Source organism: Dendronephthya gigantea, unplaced genomic scaffold (assembly GCF_004324835.1).
Source record: "Dendronephthya gigantea isolate DGI-Jeju-01 unplaced genomic scaffold, DenGig_1.0 000232F, whole genome shotgun sequence".
In the NCBI taxonomy this organism is placed as follows: Eukaryota; Metazoa; Cnidaria; class Anthozoa; order Malacalcyonacea; family Nephtheidae; genus Dendronephthya; species Dendronephthya gigantea.
In genome coordinates this window covers 99,811-119,733 of record NW_021163242.1, presented here as the reverse complement: position 1 = coordinate 119,733, position 19,923 = coordinate 99,811, and the positions used below count along the sequence as shown (strand labels likewise).

General features: G+C 37.0%; 1 protein-coding gene and 1 long non-coding RNA gene across 2 annotated transcripts; one reads left to right on the top strand and one right to left on the bottom strand.

The window, feature by feature from the left end:
- Positions 1-5,615: 5,615 nt before the first annotated feature.
- LOC114540382 lies at positions 5,616-6,681 on the top strand. Its single transcript, XR_003689043.1, has 3 exons — positions 5,616-5,795; positions 6,181-6,219; positions 6,549-6,681. It is a non-coding gene; the product is annotated as an uncharacterized LOC114540382 (long non-coding RNA).
- Positions 6,682-10,883: 4,202 nt separating this feature from the next.
- Positions 10,884-12,817, bottom strand: LOC114540384 (loricrin-like). Its single transcript, XM_028560577.1, has 4 exons — positions 12,810-12,817; positions 12,638-12,696; positions 11,846-12,385; positions 10,884-11,227 (listed from the first exon to the last, which is right to left on the bottom strand). The coding sequence occupies exons 1-4, from the start codon at positions 12,815-12,817 to the stop codon at positions 10,884-10,886; spliced, it is 951 nt and encodes a 316-aa protein (XP_028416378.1).
- Positions 12,818-19,923: the final 7,106 nt, after the last annotated feature.

The following is a 19,923-nucleotide window of genomic DNA, read 5'->3' as shown; positions in this document are numbered from 1 at the left end:
TACATATCGGTTTTAATCCGTCCAAATATTCATTCCATAAGCGGTGAAAAAAAACAAATTTGCTGATAACAACAAAACTGGTGATTTGCAGTGAAAGAATACGTGCTCGATGATTTTGCAAGTAATTCAGAGATCAAAAATCGGATTCAAGAAGGCAGTCAAAGTCATCCATGCAGGAAAAACGCCAGAAGTGAATCTTACAATCGGCTGGGTGTTTTAACTCGATTTTCAGCCATGTGGAGGTATGTATACTCTATTTCATGTAGTGGCTTGTGTCATGCTCGATCAATAATAACACCATGCAGGTTCATTTAACCGAGTTAAAAAGTTATTTCTCAATAGTTATCCCTGTACAGATCTCAGTCCTTTTTTCTTTTCCTTCTAGGATACAGCAAGTGCTCACACGTACCCTATCATGTACATTTATAGTGTATTTTATATTTTTATTTTATCTTAGAGCCTATGGAGCGAATTTTTCGACTAGGCGAGGTGAAAACTGCATAATAATTATAATGAAAGACCTTTAAGCTTTTGATTTGATGCGCTTTTCACATGGCCTAGCCTGCATAATTCGCTCCACTAAATAAATAGTAAAGAGGATTTAATTTTATTTGCGCAAATGAAACTAGTCCGTTCAATTATATCATATCACACTTCTATTTTATACCGAATTTTGTTTCAATTCTAGAAATTATCAAGCTGGTGGAGTCTCGTGTTAGGTCTAAAACCCCACAGTTTAATCAAACATATTATACAGAAGAGCAGATGTAACTTGGAATTACTTTTCAAATTTGATGCAATAGCGCTGGACAATTTAAACCAGAAAGCGGTAGGTAGAATTTGAGAGTGTTTATTTAGAGTTACAAGGGACAGCAATTTTTCAGAAACGTAACGAACAAGTTAATTTGGCGTAGGAAAAACACATTCTGCATCGAGTAATGTTATTGGACTGAAATTGTAGGCAAGGCCTAATAATAAGATAAATTATATTTTTATTTTATACGAGGCATCTATATATCGTGGCAGAAAATACATCAGTTTTGTTGGAAGAGATGCCACCCAAGAAATTTTCCAGACGTTTTATCGAAAAGCACCATTTTACGTTGTTGGATTACCGAAACTAATAACCGTGCCTTACAATTTGGAGAAATACCTCTAGCAACATGAAATGCAATAATTCGGGGCTGAACCTGAAGCTAACTACAGGTGAAGAAATTAAAGAAGACCTAAATGAGAGGTCTCCAAAAACGTGTTCTTAAATATAGGACTTAATTATTGGTCGATCGACCTCGGATGTGGGACAAAAATTGTTATGGTAAGTGTGCTAATTCGTTAAAATATTCTGTACATGCAGTTGTTCTCTAATAACTCGGCTTTTGTAACTTTTGTAACATGGCGTGGCTTTGCCGTAACTTTCTATACTAGCATGCACACTTTAGTGTAAATTGACTAATTTATAACTGAACAGTTATATGCATGGATTCAAAGATACAAATAATTAAATTCCCCCAACAATCTCATCCGGTATAGCTATTTGTTAGTCACGATATTTGTTAATCATCTCCTGGCGCGAGTCAGAATTTCCCTTCGTCTGTAAGAGTTGAGATTTAAAATAGTCGATGTGAGGGAGTGCAGACAAATTTGCTTTTTACAATAATTTTCTATACTTGTAGGGATTCCTAGACGAATTCAGCAATAATTTAAACATGCGTAAGAGAAAACGACGCCCTTGGGAACAATATATTATTCTGAAGGCGTATTTTCTTCCGGAAGTAGTGGATCTTTGTGATGCAAATTAGGCACAATGCATCGCGTTGCCGTGGAACACGTTGTTCTTCTCCACTTCGTGTAGTTACGTCGTCAAACGAAGGGAAAGAATTGTTCGATATTTCTCTCAATGTCGATGCTGCCGAATGTATGTTAGAAGTTGAGCCTTATCTAGACAGAGATATTTCAAATTAAACGCCCGTTTAGTTGATAGAGCTGAGAACCGTTCAATTAAAGCACGAAGATGACAATCCGGAGGCAAAATCTCAAGTTAACCGATAATCATGACCAGTCGATGCAGAGCTGGAAGATTGCTTTGACAAAGAAACGATGCTGTTAATTCGAAACGACACTTAAATCCGATTCCACAATCGGCAAAACAAAATCAAACTTGCTGATAAGAGCGAAGCCGGGGCTTGGCAGTAAATTAGTATGAAGTCGATGATCCCTGAAATAATTCAGAGGTCGACTGTCGAAATTCGGACTAAGAAAGCTTAAGCCATACCTCTGCAGAAAAAGGAAAATTGATGCAGTCAAAGTCGACAACCAGACAACATGCCAGAAGTCAACCTTACAATCGGCTGGGTGTTTTAACTACATCTTCAGCTACGCCGAGGTATGTATTCTGGTTTCAATGCATGTGTTATATCATGGTATATTAAAACCGGGTTCAACATGCAAAATAAAATTATCTGTGTATCTCCAGTATATAGGGTAGGCAAGTGCCCTACCATATACATCTATATCGTTATGTATGTTGGTGTATGGAGAAGTAAAATATTTTCCTTCGTGCGAACGTGGTGAGAAAAGGAAATAAGTTCATTCCGCAAAAGAAACCAACCATTTCAATCAAATCTTTTTCATACCGAATTAATTATATCTTGAAATTACCTGCCTCTTTAGACTAGTGTTGTGGCTCACATGCAGGTTTAACACCGCACTGATCCATCTAGCATATTGGATGGGCACATGTGAGTTGAGATCACTTTTAATTAAATTGATTGCATTAAGTTTCAAACAGTAATAGTGCATGCCAAATTTGAGAGTCGTCGGAATTCTGGGACACAGTAATTTTTCGGAACGAACCCCTTAAGGCAGAACACTCTGAAGTAGGTCTTTTCAAGAATTCAGTGTAACTGCAGGCTTATTAATCAGATCAATTCCATTTTTATTTTGTGCCCGGCACTTAATGGCCGAAATATATCAATTTTGTTAGAACAGGAGAAGAAAAAAGCACAATTCAACACCATGGAGCTAACGTTGCATCTACAGCTGAAAACCTGAAGACAATATAAATATGAGGTCTCAAGTCCTGAACAAACATGTCCCCGAATCCAGGACCTAGCGTGACAAATTAGTGCCTCGACCTCGGTTTAAGAATAAATAATGTTGTGGTAAGAGTGCCAATTATTTAAGATTGTTTTCAGTGTCTCAATTAAAAGCTGTGAATTTCTTTAATTTCACACAATAAAACTCTGAACTATTATATCTATAAGATCATTTTACAAAGTCGGGAATAATTTGCCAGCGCAAATCCTATCTACAATACACGAAAATAGAGCCAAAAAACACACCTAAGTTTGAATTTTTTTCGTCTCCGATTTTGAATATTATAAATAAACAAGTTTCAGGGATTGATCTGCAAAAATCATAGTTTAAAACATTGTAGAACCGATTATCGCAGAGCCAATATTTTATACAAACAGGCGCATAAAATTATACATATGATGACTGATGATTGATGATATAAAATACTATTAATGATCAAATCTAGACTTATTAAAACGCGTAAATGACTTTTTCGAACAAAAATTCACATTGTTATAAACTGGTATAAAAACCTTTGGGTACATACCATATACTTATTCGTATAGCTGTTTTATAGTTTTGAAAAAAATGATATTTTGGACCAAAAAAAATTATCAAGCAAATTAATACGTTTTAAATTTTAAGATATTGAATGGAAAAGGTTCTGCAACCAGTGCTGTTGAGTTCCAGCGTATCGATACTTTCCCATTCTCAAACATTTTGCAGGGTTTGTCTATGTTTTTAGATGTAGTTGTAGATGGTCAACAACTAAGCGAAGGTCGTATAAATTTCTTTGCCATCGTATATAGGCCTTCTTTGTTTGGAATTATAAATTGTTGTTGATATACAGTGAAAGGTAATAACTTAACAGTATGTCAAGACATAAATTAGAATTATAGCTCAGCTAGCCACAGCCAGAATAATACCTGGTCTTCCGCGGTAAAGGAAGCTTGCCAACCTGACTTGTTACATTCAGCACCATACTGCAAATTGCTTCATAACTATAATTTTTATTTTCCACTAGATGTTGAAAACAAATATAAATATAGATATTGTGACGGGAGATATGGTGTGGGCCAAGATTAAAGGGTTTGGAGAGAGGCCGGCAAAAGTAGGTGAAACAGAGAGATGTGCTGCTACAAAATATTTGTGAATTTGCTTGCGTTTACATTATTTCGTTTTTTGTCCCAAGTCATAGCTAAGGTAAACACGCGTTACGCCATCGTGTTCTTTGGGTTATATGAAAGGTAAGCTATCCTTCTTATCTTTGGCTATTTAGACCTTATTGCAAAATTGAAAACTTTAATTCAACAGGCATTCTGTCGAAAGCAAGAATTTCACTTTATGGAGAGACCGGCTCAGTTTCCGCCGTCAAGGCTTAATAGGGATATGTTCGACCGAGGAATAGAAGAGATTGAGGCGGAAGCTGATGCCCGACCCAGAGAAGAAGGCATGATGAGAAGGGATGACAGAACGAATGCAGGAAGAACTTGATTCGTTGGATTGATAATTGTTTCATAAACAATCTAACTTATTTCCCAGAGGCATCATGAGTTTCCGCCGTCAGGGTTAGCCCAAGAGGAAATTGAGGCGGAAGCTGATGCCCGGGCCAAAGGAAAGAAGGCGGGGAGGTAGAAAGGACGAATTCAGGAAGAATGGGAGACGCCGCGGTAAGCAACCCCATTTCATTAAAGTTTCTTGTTCAGTTGCAAACATACTCTATATATATTTTAAAACCTACTAGGAACGGTTTTTAAAATCACGTTTTCAAAATTGGGCGATAGGTAATTAGCGAAAATTTCAAGTCACAAACTTACGTAAGAGGGCTTAGAGGGCCATCGAGTATGTTTTTGAATGTAGTTGTAGCTTGTCAACAACTAAGCAAGGGTCGCATAAATTTCTTTATGAAATTGTTGTTGATTTACAGTTATAGGTAATAACTTAACAGTATGTTATTATAGCTTAGCTAGCCATGACAAGAATGGTCTTTCGCGGTAGAGGAAGATTATTAGTAACCTCAAAAAATTGCTACACATTCAGCACCATACTGCAAATTGCTTGATAATTTCTTTTTTTCGACTAGATGCCGAAAACAAGTAAATAATTGCAGAGATACAAGATGGGTGATTCAGCCAGAATAATACAAGGTCTTCCGCGGTAAAGGAAGCTTTCTAAGCTCACTTGCTACATTCAGCACCATACTGCAAATTACTTCATAACTAATTTTTATTTTTCCACTAGATGCCGAAAGCAAATAAAAAATCTTTTCAATATATAAGGCCGGATATTTGGTGTGGGCCAAAATTAAAGGGTTCAGAAAGTGGCCTACAAAAGTAGGTGAAAGAAAGAGATGTGCTGCTACAAAATATTTGTGAATTTGCTTGCGTTTACTTTATTTCGTATTTTTTCCGAGGTGGTGGCTAAATACCTAAGCATTACACCATCCTGTTCATTGGATTGTATGAAAGGTAAGCTGTCTTTCTTATCTGTAGCTATATAGACTTTTTTCAATACTGAAAAATTTAATTCAACAGGCGATCTGTCGAAAGAAAGAATTTAACTTTATGGCGAGACCAGCATCAGATTTCGAGGTCAAGCCTAAAATTAATAGGGAGATGTATGAGCAAGCATAGGGGAATTTGAGGCGGAAGCTGATGCCCAGTTAGAATAGAAGAAGGCGGGAGGAAAGAACGAATACAGGAGGAACGGGGGAGGCCACGGTAGGAACGCCATTTCTTTAAAATTTTCTTGTTCAGTTGCATGCAAACATACTCTATACATATTTTAAAGCCTGCCGGGATCGTTTTTTGACATCACGTTTTCAAAATTGCACGAGAGGTAATTGGCGAAAATGTCAACTCACAAACTTATACGTGAACGAAATATTAAAGAGTTTCCATAGAATTTCGCAGTATAAACACCTTCTGAGAGGAAAACATTTAATTAAAAATTTTTATTACTTCATCCAACAATTTCAAGTAGTGCCAAGTATAAAATAAATTAAATGATAAAAGTATTTCATAGAAAACGTCTGCAGTATTCTTAATTCTTTCACCTGCGAGACTTTTTTATCACCTGCACCAATTTTTTTCTATCAATTTTAAGAATTCCCAACATGAGGAAGAGGAAGAAAGAGAGGCCACGGTAGGAGCCCCATTTTATTAAAGTTTCTTGTTCAATCTTTAATATACTCTGAATTTTTTAAAACCGGTCGCGAGATTGGTTTTGGACATCACCTTTTCAAAATTAGGAGATAGATAATTATTAAGGAGTCTACGTACAATTTCGCAGTATTGACACCTTTAGAGAGCAAAACGTTCAATTAATAATTTCTATTATTTCATCCAACAATTTTCAGTAGTTCCAAGTATAAAACAAAAAAGTATTTGATAGAAAACGTCTGCAGTATTCTTAATTCTTTCACTTGAAAGACGTTTTTACCATCTTTACCAATTCTTATCTATCAATTTTAGGCATTCCTAACACGAGGAAGAGACTCAATTTGACGAGGGTCCCTCGACCTCAAATTTCAGGGGAAAGGCCACGGTAAGAGCCCCATTTTATTAAAGTTTCTTGTTCAGTCGTTTATACACTCTGAATATTTTAAAACCTGCTGCGAGATTGGGATTTGACATCACCTTTTCAAAATTGAGAGATATCAAGAAGATTCCATACGATTTTGCACTATAAACACAGAGCACTATAAACACAGAGAGCAAAACGTTCAATTAAGAATTTTTGTTACTTCATCCAACAATTTTTTAGTAGTTCCAAGTATAAAACCAAAAACAAGTATTTGATAGAAAACGTTTTTAATATTCTTGGCGTAGCGGCGTAGCGAGCCCGACAATTTAGTCATATATGCTATGCTAATATTTTGGTGCTCATTGGCTGTTAAAACAATGAATTTCTAAGGAAATTTATAATGGTTATAACATAAAATTCGCATAGCATGACTAAATCGTCAGGCTGGCTAGGCCACTGTATTATTTCACCTGCGAGACGTTTTATCACATGTACCAATTATATATGAAATTTAAGCATTCCCAACAAGAGGAAGAGGAAGAAAGTTAATTCAAAGTTTTTAGGATATAGATGGTTTGGAGGCTAGATGGAAATACAATACAGCTCATTATCTATGTTATTGTCCAGGTTTATGCAAAAAATGGATAATACTGAAAAACTCGGCGACCCTACCAGTTTTGACTGATGGCGTAAGCAAACAACACGCGAGAATGACGATTCTCGTACTGAAATTCGCAGGAATTAAAATGCGCGTACAGACCAGGGGCCGGTTGTATCAAGTCCGTTTAGCTTAAACGGTTGATAAGTTCTTAATAGAAAGCAAGTTTGCCGTTTTATCCAACAAGCGAACAAAATGTTTTTTACTTTAATACAAAGCTACTGTTTACAACTACATATTCAGTGCATAATAATCATGTTGACTCATTCAAAAGAGTTGTAAGAGTGCTAATCTAATTTTGACCCATCCACCGTTTAAGCTAATTGGGCTTGATACAACCAGCCCCAGGCGCATTTCTTTTTACTGCTTCATCGGCATCCGCGTCGAAGACGGACTAGTACTTTTGGATTCACCTTGGCAACAACTTGGAGAATTTCATCGTCTCGTACAGGAGCTTCGACTGGATGAACAGCGGTTTTCCCAGTACTTCAGAATGACACCCGAAAACATTTGAAAACATGTTATCGTTGGTACTCATGTTCGCAAACAAACCACAAATTACCGAAACCCTATAATTCCACAACAGAGATTGGCTATCTGCTTAAGGTAAAGACAACAGTAGGTAATTTTTGTGGTGTGATAGCTAAGTGGGTAAAAGTAGGTCATTTTTGTGGTGTGATACCACGAATGGCAAATATAACAACAACTAGTAATATAGTATGTCCCACTCTGACTCTGGCCTCCCTGACAGAGCCTGTATAAATAATACACTGTCAGAAAAAAAACTAAAAAATGTTTCACTGTCTGTATGGTAAATGAAGAAGATGAATAAGGATGAGTGATATTAGCAGGCTTTTGAGTCTTCCAGGCTAGGACTGTTTGTATGCTTGTTCATATAAGTTAAACTGTATATGAAAATAACAGCTTTCACTCCGAGCAAAGGTGTCGTTTTAAATACTTGTTTAAAAAAAATGGCCTAGCTGATGTGGAATTAAAAAAAATGGAATTGTTTTAGATTGATTAACATTTTTCCAGATCTTTCGCAACAGATGATTCATATAAAACTACTGGATTTGGTTATCGTATTGGTGAATTCACTGTTGGCAGTTTTGTAGCAGAAGCATTTCAAGCAATTTGGACATGCCTGGTAAATCAGTGCATGAAAGTCCCCAATCAGAGTGAATGACAAGTTTTGGCTCCAAAATGTGTGGGGGCGTCAGATGGCAAGCACATTACATTTCAAGCTCCACCCAATTTAGGTTTTCTATACTTTAACTACAAAGGAACTTTTTCTATTGTTCTAATAACTTTAGTTGATGCTGACTGTTGTTACTTCCAAGTCAACGGAAATCCTGAAGTAAAGTGCGGTGTTAATTATAACAAACAATCAGATAGGAATTATGAAATTAATTATGTATCTTCTGCGTCCAGAAAATATATAATTAATGAATAATAGGAAAATAAGGTCGTGCAATTAACGCCATAATCATACGTAAACAAATCAATTTCCCATAATATTAACAACTCTTGTAGCGGCGACATATCATCTTTCTGATTTCGAATATTTGTAGTAGCAAGCGTGTGGAAAACGTTTTTTGGAGATAAAGTTTACATTTAAAATATCAGTGTTTGTAAGTTTGGATTGTGTGAAATTGTGCTATCTTTATTCATTTGCTATTTTTTGCTATTTCACTAAATATATGAATTCGATATCTTCCTCCACAGCTTTGCTCTTATCGTATTAATTTGATTTGGTTAATTTGACGTTGTATTGGATTTTTTAAAGATAACTTTAGTTTTCCACATTATTTCGTTTAATTTGTTCGTTTATATTTATTAAGCATTTTTCAATTGCTTTGGGCAAGTATTTGCAACTTCTTAAAGTAGAAGTCAAATCTGTTCTTGTGCACCAGTTCTGCTCATGATGCGAGGGCTTTCTGATGCAAAATTTCACAAATTTTCGTATGTCTCCGAACAAACTCTCATTTATATATTTAATTCAAATTGATGGGGAGCCTATAGATATTGTTGGATATTCAGACAGTATAGTTTGTTTACTTAAACCCCGCACAGACGAGCAAGTTTTCCTTGACAAGTTTTCCTTTACAAGTTTTATTTGCCCGTGTGTACGCACGAAAATTGACAATTTTTCCTTGACAAGGAGCCTTGTTCAAAAGCTAGTCATGCCAGCTTTTCAACAAGGAAAAATGTTCGTGTGTACGGCCGTCAAGGAAAACTTGACAAGGAAATGCGCAGTAGGCTACTGCGCATCAATATATTCATCAATATATTTACGTACTTCAGTAATGCGGACTCGTAAAACTTGCCAAGAAAAATTTTTTTACGTACACACGAACAAATAAAACTTGTCAAGGAAAACTTGTCAAGGAAAACTTGTTCGTCGTACACACGAGCAAGTGAACGTGTCAAAAAACTTGTCAAGGAAAACTTGCTCGTCTGTGCGGGGCTTTATGTACGGACTTGACTTGCACTTTGAAATAACTTCTTTGTTTCATGAGCTCTTATATATAATTATAGTTATAAATAAGTTATAAATAGTTGTTTTTACATTTATATGTTAATTAATAGAGCTGCAAGTAATTATAGTTTTAACTGTTGTGGAGCTCCAGTCATTCCATTCTACTTGTCTTGTGTTGCATTGTATTGTCCAATATCGCGTCGTTTATCCTATCGTGCCGTACACGTAAAATAATAAATGTGTGTTGTAATGTACTTGTATTCAATTGTAGCTAGGCTATATCTTGTGACTTTATCATATAACGAAGCTTGTGAATAAAATATATCAAAAATCAATAAACAGCCATTGGCCAGATTCACTTTTAAACACATTATCATAAAATAAGAAAAAACGTCCTTCTTCAAACTGCTTCAAATATTTCCGGTATAGTTTCATATCTACAGAAAGAAAAACAAGGTTATAGCTCCCTCATAGAGAAAAATTTTGACCTGAAAATATTACAATTTGCAACTTTCGCATCATGACAACATTCATGAAAAACATGGGTGGACGTAGAATAAAACATCACGCAGAAGAAAGCCCGGAAACGATATAGGAATGGTGATACTATGATAGTAACATTTATTTATCAGGTTACATCAAAATAAATGAAATCAATTATACTGCTGTATGAAGAGGGAGCAAAGTTGTATTTAAAAAAATCATTCCTCTTACTCGGATTTATAATTTATCACTTTACACCTCTGAAATCTGACGTAATGTCGCGTTCGTCACTCTCTCTGGTGTTTGGATATTTTATCATGACGTTTTGGTTGAATTTATCTCTCAATGTGTAGAATATCTGCATTTCGTCCAACAGCGAGAAACATTCCGAGTAGACAAAAAACCCCACCACCCAAAATACAGTCTCTCAGAATTGTTCTTCGGCTTGAAAATGATTGCATTTATTTATGGTGAAAGAAAGGAAAAAAATCATTTTATTTATAAAACAAAGTAAAGTTACACATGTACCTAATTTTTTAGGCTAAATTATTATTCCCATCATTTTTGTTTATAAAATACATCAGATTATTATTAAGTCTTGTTCTCAGCAACCAAAGCGCAATAAAGATCACTAAACATAGCAAATTAAAAGCCGATACTGTTTTAAACAACACGTTTTATTTCGACATAACCATCTCCGTTTTCATTCACGTCTTCTACGTTTGCTTGCGTCTTTCCAGCGTTGTAAGAACCACCTCCTCCACCACAAGATTGATTATCATTATTTCCTGATGCTCCACCAGAATATCCTCCACCTCCTCCTGCACCTCCTCCGTCTCCATTTGCTCCTCCTCCTCCTCCAAATCCACCGACAGCATTATTAGTGCCAGCACGTCCTCCTGCACTCCCCTGAATAAATCCTCTCCCTCCTTCCCCACCTCGGCCATAGGAACCACCAAAATGAGAACTGCTGCGTCCATTGCTGTAAAATCCACCACCACCACCACCTTTAAGAACAAATATTATATTTTTAAATCTTTTAAGTTACAAAAATAATTAATCTCAAATTGTTAGTTACAATTGCTTAGTCGCAGTTGGTATAGGGCGTAAGAAATTCCCAAGTTTTAGCCATGGGTAAAGCTGTGCAATAATTAAATTAAAAAGGAAAATTTGCGATTCGAAATGATTCTGTTTGTCTAAACCTACACAAGATGTATCAAAACGTGGTAGACGTCTTCCAGGCGAAAGCGCACACTCATCGTTAGTGAAAAAAATGGTGTTTGTATTGGAAGAAGAGTGTTTTTAAAAGACGATTCAAAAGGTCTGTTTTCGTACACCGAGAAAAGCATTCACTTAATCATCATTTGCTCAAATAAGTTATTATGCTGATAGAATATCCGTGTAGCGATAGGGCACTCTTTAAAGAAGCTGTCAGAATCAACAAATATATTAAACGTGCCTGCAGAGGGTATGCGTCGTTTTGAACAGCTGTTTTCGGTGATCGCTTCAAATACTGCCTTATGTGTATATTTATTTAGTAATGACCTGTCACTAGAATTTACGTGGTTTAAGAAATTGCGCAAATATTGAAAACCTATTCGAGTTCTCGGTCTATGGGGGATTACCTGAGTAATCGTTGTCTGCTTGGGAAGCGCCACTCCCATTCTCCCCCCCAGACCAAATGGCACACGAGCGTTCACATTGATTTCTTCTTCCAGATGTTCTTGCATTTGCATCACAGTTTGCCATTCTGTTCCTGAGATTTTCAACGCCAACCCCGCCCCCAGCAACAATAAGCGGTGTGTTTGACGATGTCGCTAGAAATGATCCGCCACCTCCCCCTGAAGACCAACTCCCAGAATTCACTGCAGCTGTCTGTCCAACCAATATTTTAATGACATCTCCTTTCTGAAATTTAAATTCACCCCTGATATAAGCCCCACGACCTCGAGCAGTTGAGCCGTATTTATCATGTCCTCCAGCTGCATCAACTGCAGTGATTTTGTATGTTCCAGTGTAGGGAACTGTCCAGAACTGTATCCCATTCCTGAGAATCACCATGTTGTCATTATCTTTCCCCACATAGTAGATGCCCAGGGATGAAGGACCAAGACGACCAGTTGCTCTAAGACTTGTAAAGTTGGCGTGGAACGCATTATTCAGTACTAGAATTTCAAAATGGATTGGGGAAGTATTAAAAACGGGCGTCAGTTTCTATGAAACTTGTTTATTTGTGGAGATTAAGCCATTGGCAGCTAGCAGCTGCATTTGCTGGCAAAAACAATTGAAATGAGCTGGCGCTAGTTCTTGAACAGAGATTCAAAAATATATCAAAGGTGCACAAGAGTTCCGTTTTACGGAAAGCTTTAAAAGAATATCAGTATTGCGTTTTTCTACATAATGTTTATGGTCATTGCCTCTCAATTCATTGATATCAAATAATGAAAACTTATCGGACATTAAAACAATAGAGACTCTGTAAAGAGTAAACATTTTGAAAACTTTTCTACGTTTCGACTAAACCACAGAATATCTTCAGGGGATAACCATTGTTTTTCGCAAGTACCGCAAATGGAAGCAATCACCCACCTGCCCATATTAAAAACGGGGCTGTTGGCAGGGTGGTGATTTCCTGCTTTACGGTACTTCCTGAGTGACGAATCCACGTATGCAAGAAAAAACAAAAAGAGTTCTCCTTCTGAGGCCGGTTGCTCGAAAGGCGCTTAGCTGAAACGGTGGATAAGCCAAAGTGTTCTCATACATCTTGTGAATAATTGAGCCTACATTTATGCATTAAATATGAACTTCCATTGAAAATTAAACTATTTACATTGAAATATTTCAGTTCAGTTGTTCAATAAATAGATAATTTTTTTCCATTTTGAACTTAGCCACCGTTTAAGCCAAACGCCTATCGAACAACCGGCCCCTGTAGGTATTCTGTGACTTAACTAGAGACAATCATCAGGAGAAGAATAATAGTCTGGACATTTTTTTCTCTCCAAAAGTTCACCTTTACGTATTAGCGCCTTGACCGAGTTCGTCATAACATCACCTTGCTCTACAGAGTCTATAAAAAGATCTTGTTATATCCAATATTTGGGGTTATAATAATTATGCTGAGCCTATACGGTCTATAGTTCCGTAAAATATTGTCAGATATCATTCCATCAATTCCATTTTCTGGTATGTTCGACCATGTTCGAGAATTCGACCATGGTCAAATATACCGAAAAACGGATTACTCGACAATAGTCGAAAATACCGAAAATTGACTACTTGACCATGGTTGAATATACCGGGGCATGAATACTGGACCATGGTCGAATATACCGAAAAATGGAATACTCGACCATGGTCGAATATACCGAAAATTGATGCTCAACCATGATCGAATATACCGGAAATTGAATACTCGACCATATTCGAAAATACTGAAAATTGATGTTCGATCATTGTCGAATATACCGGAAATAAAATACTCGACTATGGTGTATAGAATATACAGAAAATAAGTATACTCGACAATGGTAGAATTGGTAGAATATACTGGTAAACCATGGTTCAACCATGATCGAGTATTCATTTTCCGGTATGTTCGACTAAAACATTGCACAGCCTCGTAATCAGGCGCGCTTTAATAGTAAAATATATAACGTTGCATTCATTTTTGGTATAGAGGTCAGCTGAAAAAAGGCGAGCACGCGGGGTGCTTGGAGTGGTTTTGCTTAGCGAGGAAGCACTGGCAGAAAATGACCGATTTCTGACAAATCGTGACCGATTTGGTATTTTTTGAAAAACCTAGACATGAGGAATTTCGATGTTTTTTAAATTAGCCTACAATGTTTTTTATATGCGCAAAGCTGGACTGACATTCAATATTAACTCGTCTTTAAGGTTGCGTCAGGTCAACCCTATAATTATTCTCACGTGCATCTCGATTTCAGCGATTTTTGTTTGTCAGCATTGCCATTGCTGGCATTTAAGAAACATTTGGACATTATCCTATCCTATATTTCAATAAATTATCGTCGTAGTGGGCTGGTGGAGTAGCATGATGCAACAGTTTGTCTAAGTGTCTACTGTTAATAGTGCGTCATGTTCGTGCTTCAGTTTAAGAAGGCTTTAATATTTTTATACCGAATATTTGGGAAGTCAAACTAGACTGACCTGGAAGTTGAAGTTTCCTTGAAATTCTATCACATGGCACATAAAGTTTGGAGATCACATGAGATAGCTCCGCGCATGTGCGGGTGCATGCTTTAAAGCATGGTGGGTTCATCAGTATAACGTTGTTAACCAGGCAGCATAATTTCATCATCGTAATTTTATAAAGTATAGAAATTCGAAATCGACGCGAAGCGTTTGTTTATAATCATTATATGTACGGACTTGACTTTTTTCATAAGCTGTTTTAATTTCATTAGTTATTATAAATAGTTGTTTCTTCATTTATATGTCAATAATTGAAGTGCAAGTAGCTAATTTTGTTTTTAACTGTTGTGGAGTCCCATGCAGTCATCCCATTCTAATTCTTTTGTGTTGCATTGTATTGTACCGTATCGTGTCGATTATCCTATCGTGCGTATACGTATATAATTATAATAACTGTATGTTGTAATGTATTTGTATTCAATTGTAGTTATATCTTGTGACTTTATGATAATAATGACGAAGCTTGTAAATAAAATATATCAAAAAATCAATAAACAGCCATTGGTCAGATTCACTTTTAAACGCATTATTATAAAATGAGAAAAAAAGTCCTCCTTCGAACTGCTTCAAATATTTCCGGTATATTACCTGAAAATATGACAATTTGCAACTTTCGCATCATGAAAACATGCATGAAAAACATTGGGTTGACCCTGAATCCTGGGCGTAGAATAAACATCACGCAGTTTAACGCCCGGAAACGATAGGAATGGTAATACTATATGATTGCAACATTTATTGATCAGGTTACATCCAAATAAATGAAATCAATTATACTGCTGTATAAAGAGGGAGCAAAGTTGTATTTTAAAAAATGATTCCTCTTACTCAGATTTATAATTTATCACTTTACACCTGCAAAATCTGACGTAATGTCGTGTTCGTCACTCACCCTGGTGTTTGGATATTTCATCATGACGTTTTGGTTTAAATTTATCTCTCAATATGTGGAATATCTGCATTTCGTCCAACAGTGAGAAACATTCTGCTGAATGTCAACTTTCCAAGTAGAACCCCAAAATACAGTCACTCAGAATTGCTCTTTGACTTGAAAATGATTGCATTCAATTTATGGTGAAAGAAAATCATTTTATTTATAAAACAAAGTAAAGTTACACATGTACCTAATTTTTTAGGCTAATTTATTATTCCAACAATTGTTGCTTATAAAATACATCAGATTCAGTGGCGTAACTAGAAGGATAATTGGGGGGGGTGAATATTCATATATCCAGTTCTGCCCTACGGATTTCTTTTGTAATTGCAATAGCTTACAATAGAAATCCGTCGGGCAGAACTGAATATATGAATATTCCCCCCCAATTATCGTTCTAGTTACGCCCCTGATCAGATTATTATGCCTTGTAACCCACGTGTTTCGTGAGTTCAGACGTGTGTTTTGAAGCTCCACAAGTCTCTCAAATAAACTGATCTTTTATCGTTTATAATTGGTATAAACCTGATCAGCTAAATGTGTTAACTTTAATGGCGTCAACATTAAGCGGAAAATTATGCTTTGCATGGAGTGGCGACTACGAATCTTTAAAGCAGTTCATAAAGGACGACCTAGATCTCGAAGGAATATGGTCGCAGCCTGGTGGGGATAGAAAACTTTTCACTTTTGATGAATCTACCATATTGTGGAAAAAGAATAAGAATCTGTTGTACCTTGATGGTGCGAGAGCGAACGAGATTACACAAAAGTTTTGTAAGCTGATATGCTCTTCCGAAGCTCCCATTTTGGACGCTCGGCAGTCGGGCATGCAATCGTCTATCTACAGTCAATGTAATTTTAGATGACCTTCAACAAGGCCAGTTGGTAAACTCGGAAGCGATTCGGGCTTTATCGGGGACGATTTCTCACATAACATCGGTGATTTCGCATTTCCAGAGCTTTATGGATAAAGATAAAGGCGGCCAAGACGATTTAAACTCGGCAGCGCCTCCGAATGAAGCGAGCGAGCGAACAATTGAATATGTTAATCAAGATAACATTAATGATGCAACAATTGTGAAGCCTTTTGTCTTGAACGATTCGCAAATCCTAATATGATCAATGGGCCGGAATCTGTTAACGATCTCACTAATCAAGAACCCATTGTTATTGATGATGCATGCGAAATACTAATGATAGCCTTGTTGTCGTGAAATTAAGCGAGAACGAACAGTTAAAACCTAATAATGATACAACAAGTGCTGAGCTGACTTCATCGCAAGAATGTAAATTAACTTACGCAAACACTGTAAAGTCATCTCATGCAATTGATACGAGTAATAAATGCAGAAATCACCAAGCAGAAACAAGGTGCCTTCTAGCGAGTCCGATGGTTTTATCGGAGTAGAGCGAAAGCGAAGAAAATAAAGAAATTTTTTCTATCTGGCATCGCCCAAGACGTGAATGAAAATCAGATTTTATCTTACCTAAAGAAGAAAATATAGTCCCAACATATATCTCCATTTTCCCTAGTCGGCGCAGTGGAACCTTTCATCGAAGATCCATGTCCCTCTGGCTGCTAGTTCACTCGTGCAAGAAGATAATTTCTGGCCAAAATTTGTTACTTGTAAGCCTTGGCGCCCAAAGGAGGAGCATCTTGCGAAGCATGAAATAAACTTAACCCATAAGGGAATTTTATCAACGTACGTGTAATGGCTCACACAATTCAAGTCAGAATATCTTCTCGCGCTCATGGCCATAGATCTAGGCAAAATGCGCGGAACATAGCTAACCTTAAGTACGTAAATATTGTAAAGCATGATGCTTTGACGGATGTTAACAATATTAATAGATCTAATTGAATAAGTCTGTCCAAAAGTCAGCACCTTGCAACAATCTTCAGTTCGTTCCATCTCTCCTACTGTCCAATACGATGTCAATTGTACCAAAGATTGACGAAATAGCCTATACGATTAGCCTGGAAAACCCTGATATAGCCTTTTTTACAGAGACTTGGCTTAAAGAATCGATACCAGACCAGTCAATTAAAATAAACGGATACCAATTATTTCGACGTGACCGCATTAACAGTTCACATGGGGGAGTTTGTGCATACATTAAAGACTCTATTGAAAGTAAAATTCTGTTAGATCTCCAAGCGGACGAATACGAAATACTATGGCTACTACTTCGTCCAGAAAGGCTGCCCCGTGGATTCCATAATATAGTTGTAGCGGTTATTTACCATCCACCCAATTCGGATAATAAAGCAATGCTGGATCATCTAAAAAACTCGTTAGAACGCGTTGAAACCATACACACTAATAGTGCGATCATTTTGGCTGGAGACTTCAACCAACTAGAGTTTAAATCAACTGCCAGGTGCTTCCAGCTTAAACACATGGTGACCTTTCCCACAAGAGGTGCAAATACCCTGGATCAAGTGTTTACTAACTTACATAAATTCTACACTGAACCTATTCCTAGCCCTCCATTTGGCTTATCCGATCATATAACTATCTTAATATTTCCAACAAGGCGACAAAGAACCGGGTGCCATAAAAGATTAATCAAAGTACGGGATAGAAGACCAAGTAAAGTTGGAAGTCTTGGGAGATTTCTGTCAAACATAGCTTGGGAAGACGTGCTATCAACCGCCCCGACTGTTGATGAGAAATTAGAAATTTTTACCGATCTTATCCATTGTGGATTAGATATCCTGATGCCGGAACGTTCGATAAAAGTTCATGTGTCTGATCGTCCATGGATGACTAACCAGCTTAAACGGCTCATTATTCAAAGGCAAAAGGCGTTTTCACGAGGAAAGGATGGTTTATTCAGGCATTTAAGGAATAAAGTAAACCGTGAAAGGAAGCGATGCCGAAAAAGTTATTATCTATCTAAAGTCCGTGGACTAAGGAAATTAAACCGCACAGATGGTGGCACGAAATCAAACTGTTATGTGGCTCTTCGGAAAAGCATAACCCAGATTTTCGATCAAGCTTGACTACGAACTTAAATTGCAACGATTACGAACTAGCAAATAAGATCAATGAAGCCTTTATCAGTGTATGGCAGACTACAATCCGCTGACTAATGACGTATGTGTCTTGAAGGAAGACGACGACGAACCAATACAAGTTACCGAAATGGTGGTCGCAAAAACTTTACGTGAATTAAGCGCCACAAAAGCGAATGGCCCGGACAAGTTACCAAACTGGGTACTGAAGACATACGCCGATATATTAGCACCTGCCGTTGCTGATATTATCAACTGCTCATTCCAAACGTGCAAAGTCCCACAAGCATGGAAGATGGCTGACGTTCCCCCCATCCCTAAACAATCAAAGATCACGGACTTTAATAAAGATCTAAGGCCAATTTCTCTGACGTCAACCTTATCAAAAGTGGCAGAAAAATTCATCATTGACAGAGGACTGAGGCCGACTTTGCTTAGATCCTTGGATCCATCACAATTTGGTTTTGTACCAGGCTCGTGTACAACGTTTGCTCTTATCTCAATGTTACACAAATGGCTAACTGAAACCGATGGCACAGGCTCAGCGATAAGAGTAGCCTTACTCGATTACAGGAAAGCCTTCGACTTGGTTGATCATAATTTGCTAATTGCAAAATTACTCAGTTATGGTTTAAAACCCACAATCGTAAATTGGATTACGGACTTTCTACGAAATAGATTACAGCGAGTAAAGATATCAACCGAAGGTGTATCCGACTTCCTACAAGTTCCAGCGGGCGTTCCACAAGGAACCAGGATTGGTCCATGGCGTTCTTAGCCATGATTAACGATCTACGTATCAATGGTTCCCCACAAATAGTATATGGAAATTTTGCAGACGACACGACCATTTCTGAAGTCATCTTAAGGAACATGGAAAGTAGATTACAAGATACAATAGACCAAGTTGCTAAATGGTCCAATGAAAATAAATTTCAGTTAAATCCGATAAAGTGGTAAGAGCTCCGAATTGACTTTACTAGAAGACCCTCTACTGATGATGGTTTGATTCTAAATGGCGAACGCTTTGAACTTGTTAAATCAGCTAAACTACTGGGTATGACCATCACGGAAGACCTAAAATGGAACAGTCATATCGAAAATATTGTATTAAAAGCATCAAAACGACTATACTTATTAAGGCAGTTAAAACGTGCAGGTGTAGATCATCATTCCTTGATTCAATTCTACTGTGCATGCATTAGATCCATCTTAGAATACGGCTGCCAAGTTTTCCACTCAGGCCTTCCTGATTATTTGTCGGTGGATATGGAACGTGTCCAAAATCGAGCCTTGCGGATAATCTACCCGGAATCAAGTCCAAAAGTCGCATTGAAGGAAGCAAAATTATTAACACTGAAGGACAGAAGAGAAAAGTTATAACAAAAGCTATTCTCGTCCATCGAAACAAAAGATGATCATAAATTACGCCATTTACTACCTAAAGAAAACTTACCAACACATAATTTTAGAGAAATGAGAAGATTTAATCTTCCTATTATTAATACGAATAGGTTATTAAACTCTTTTATCCC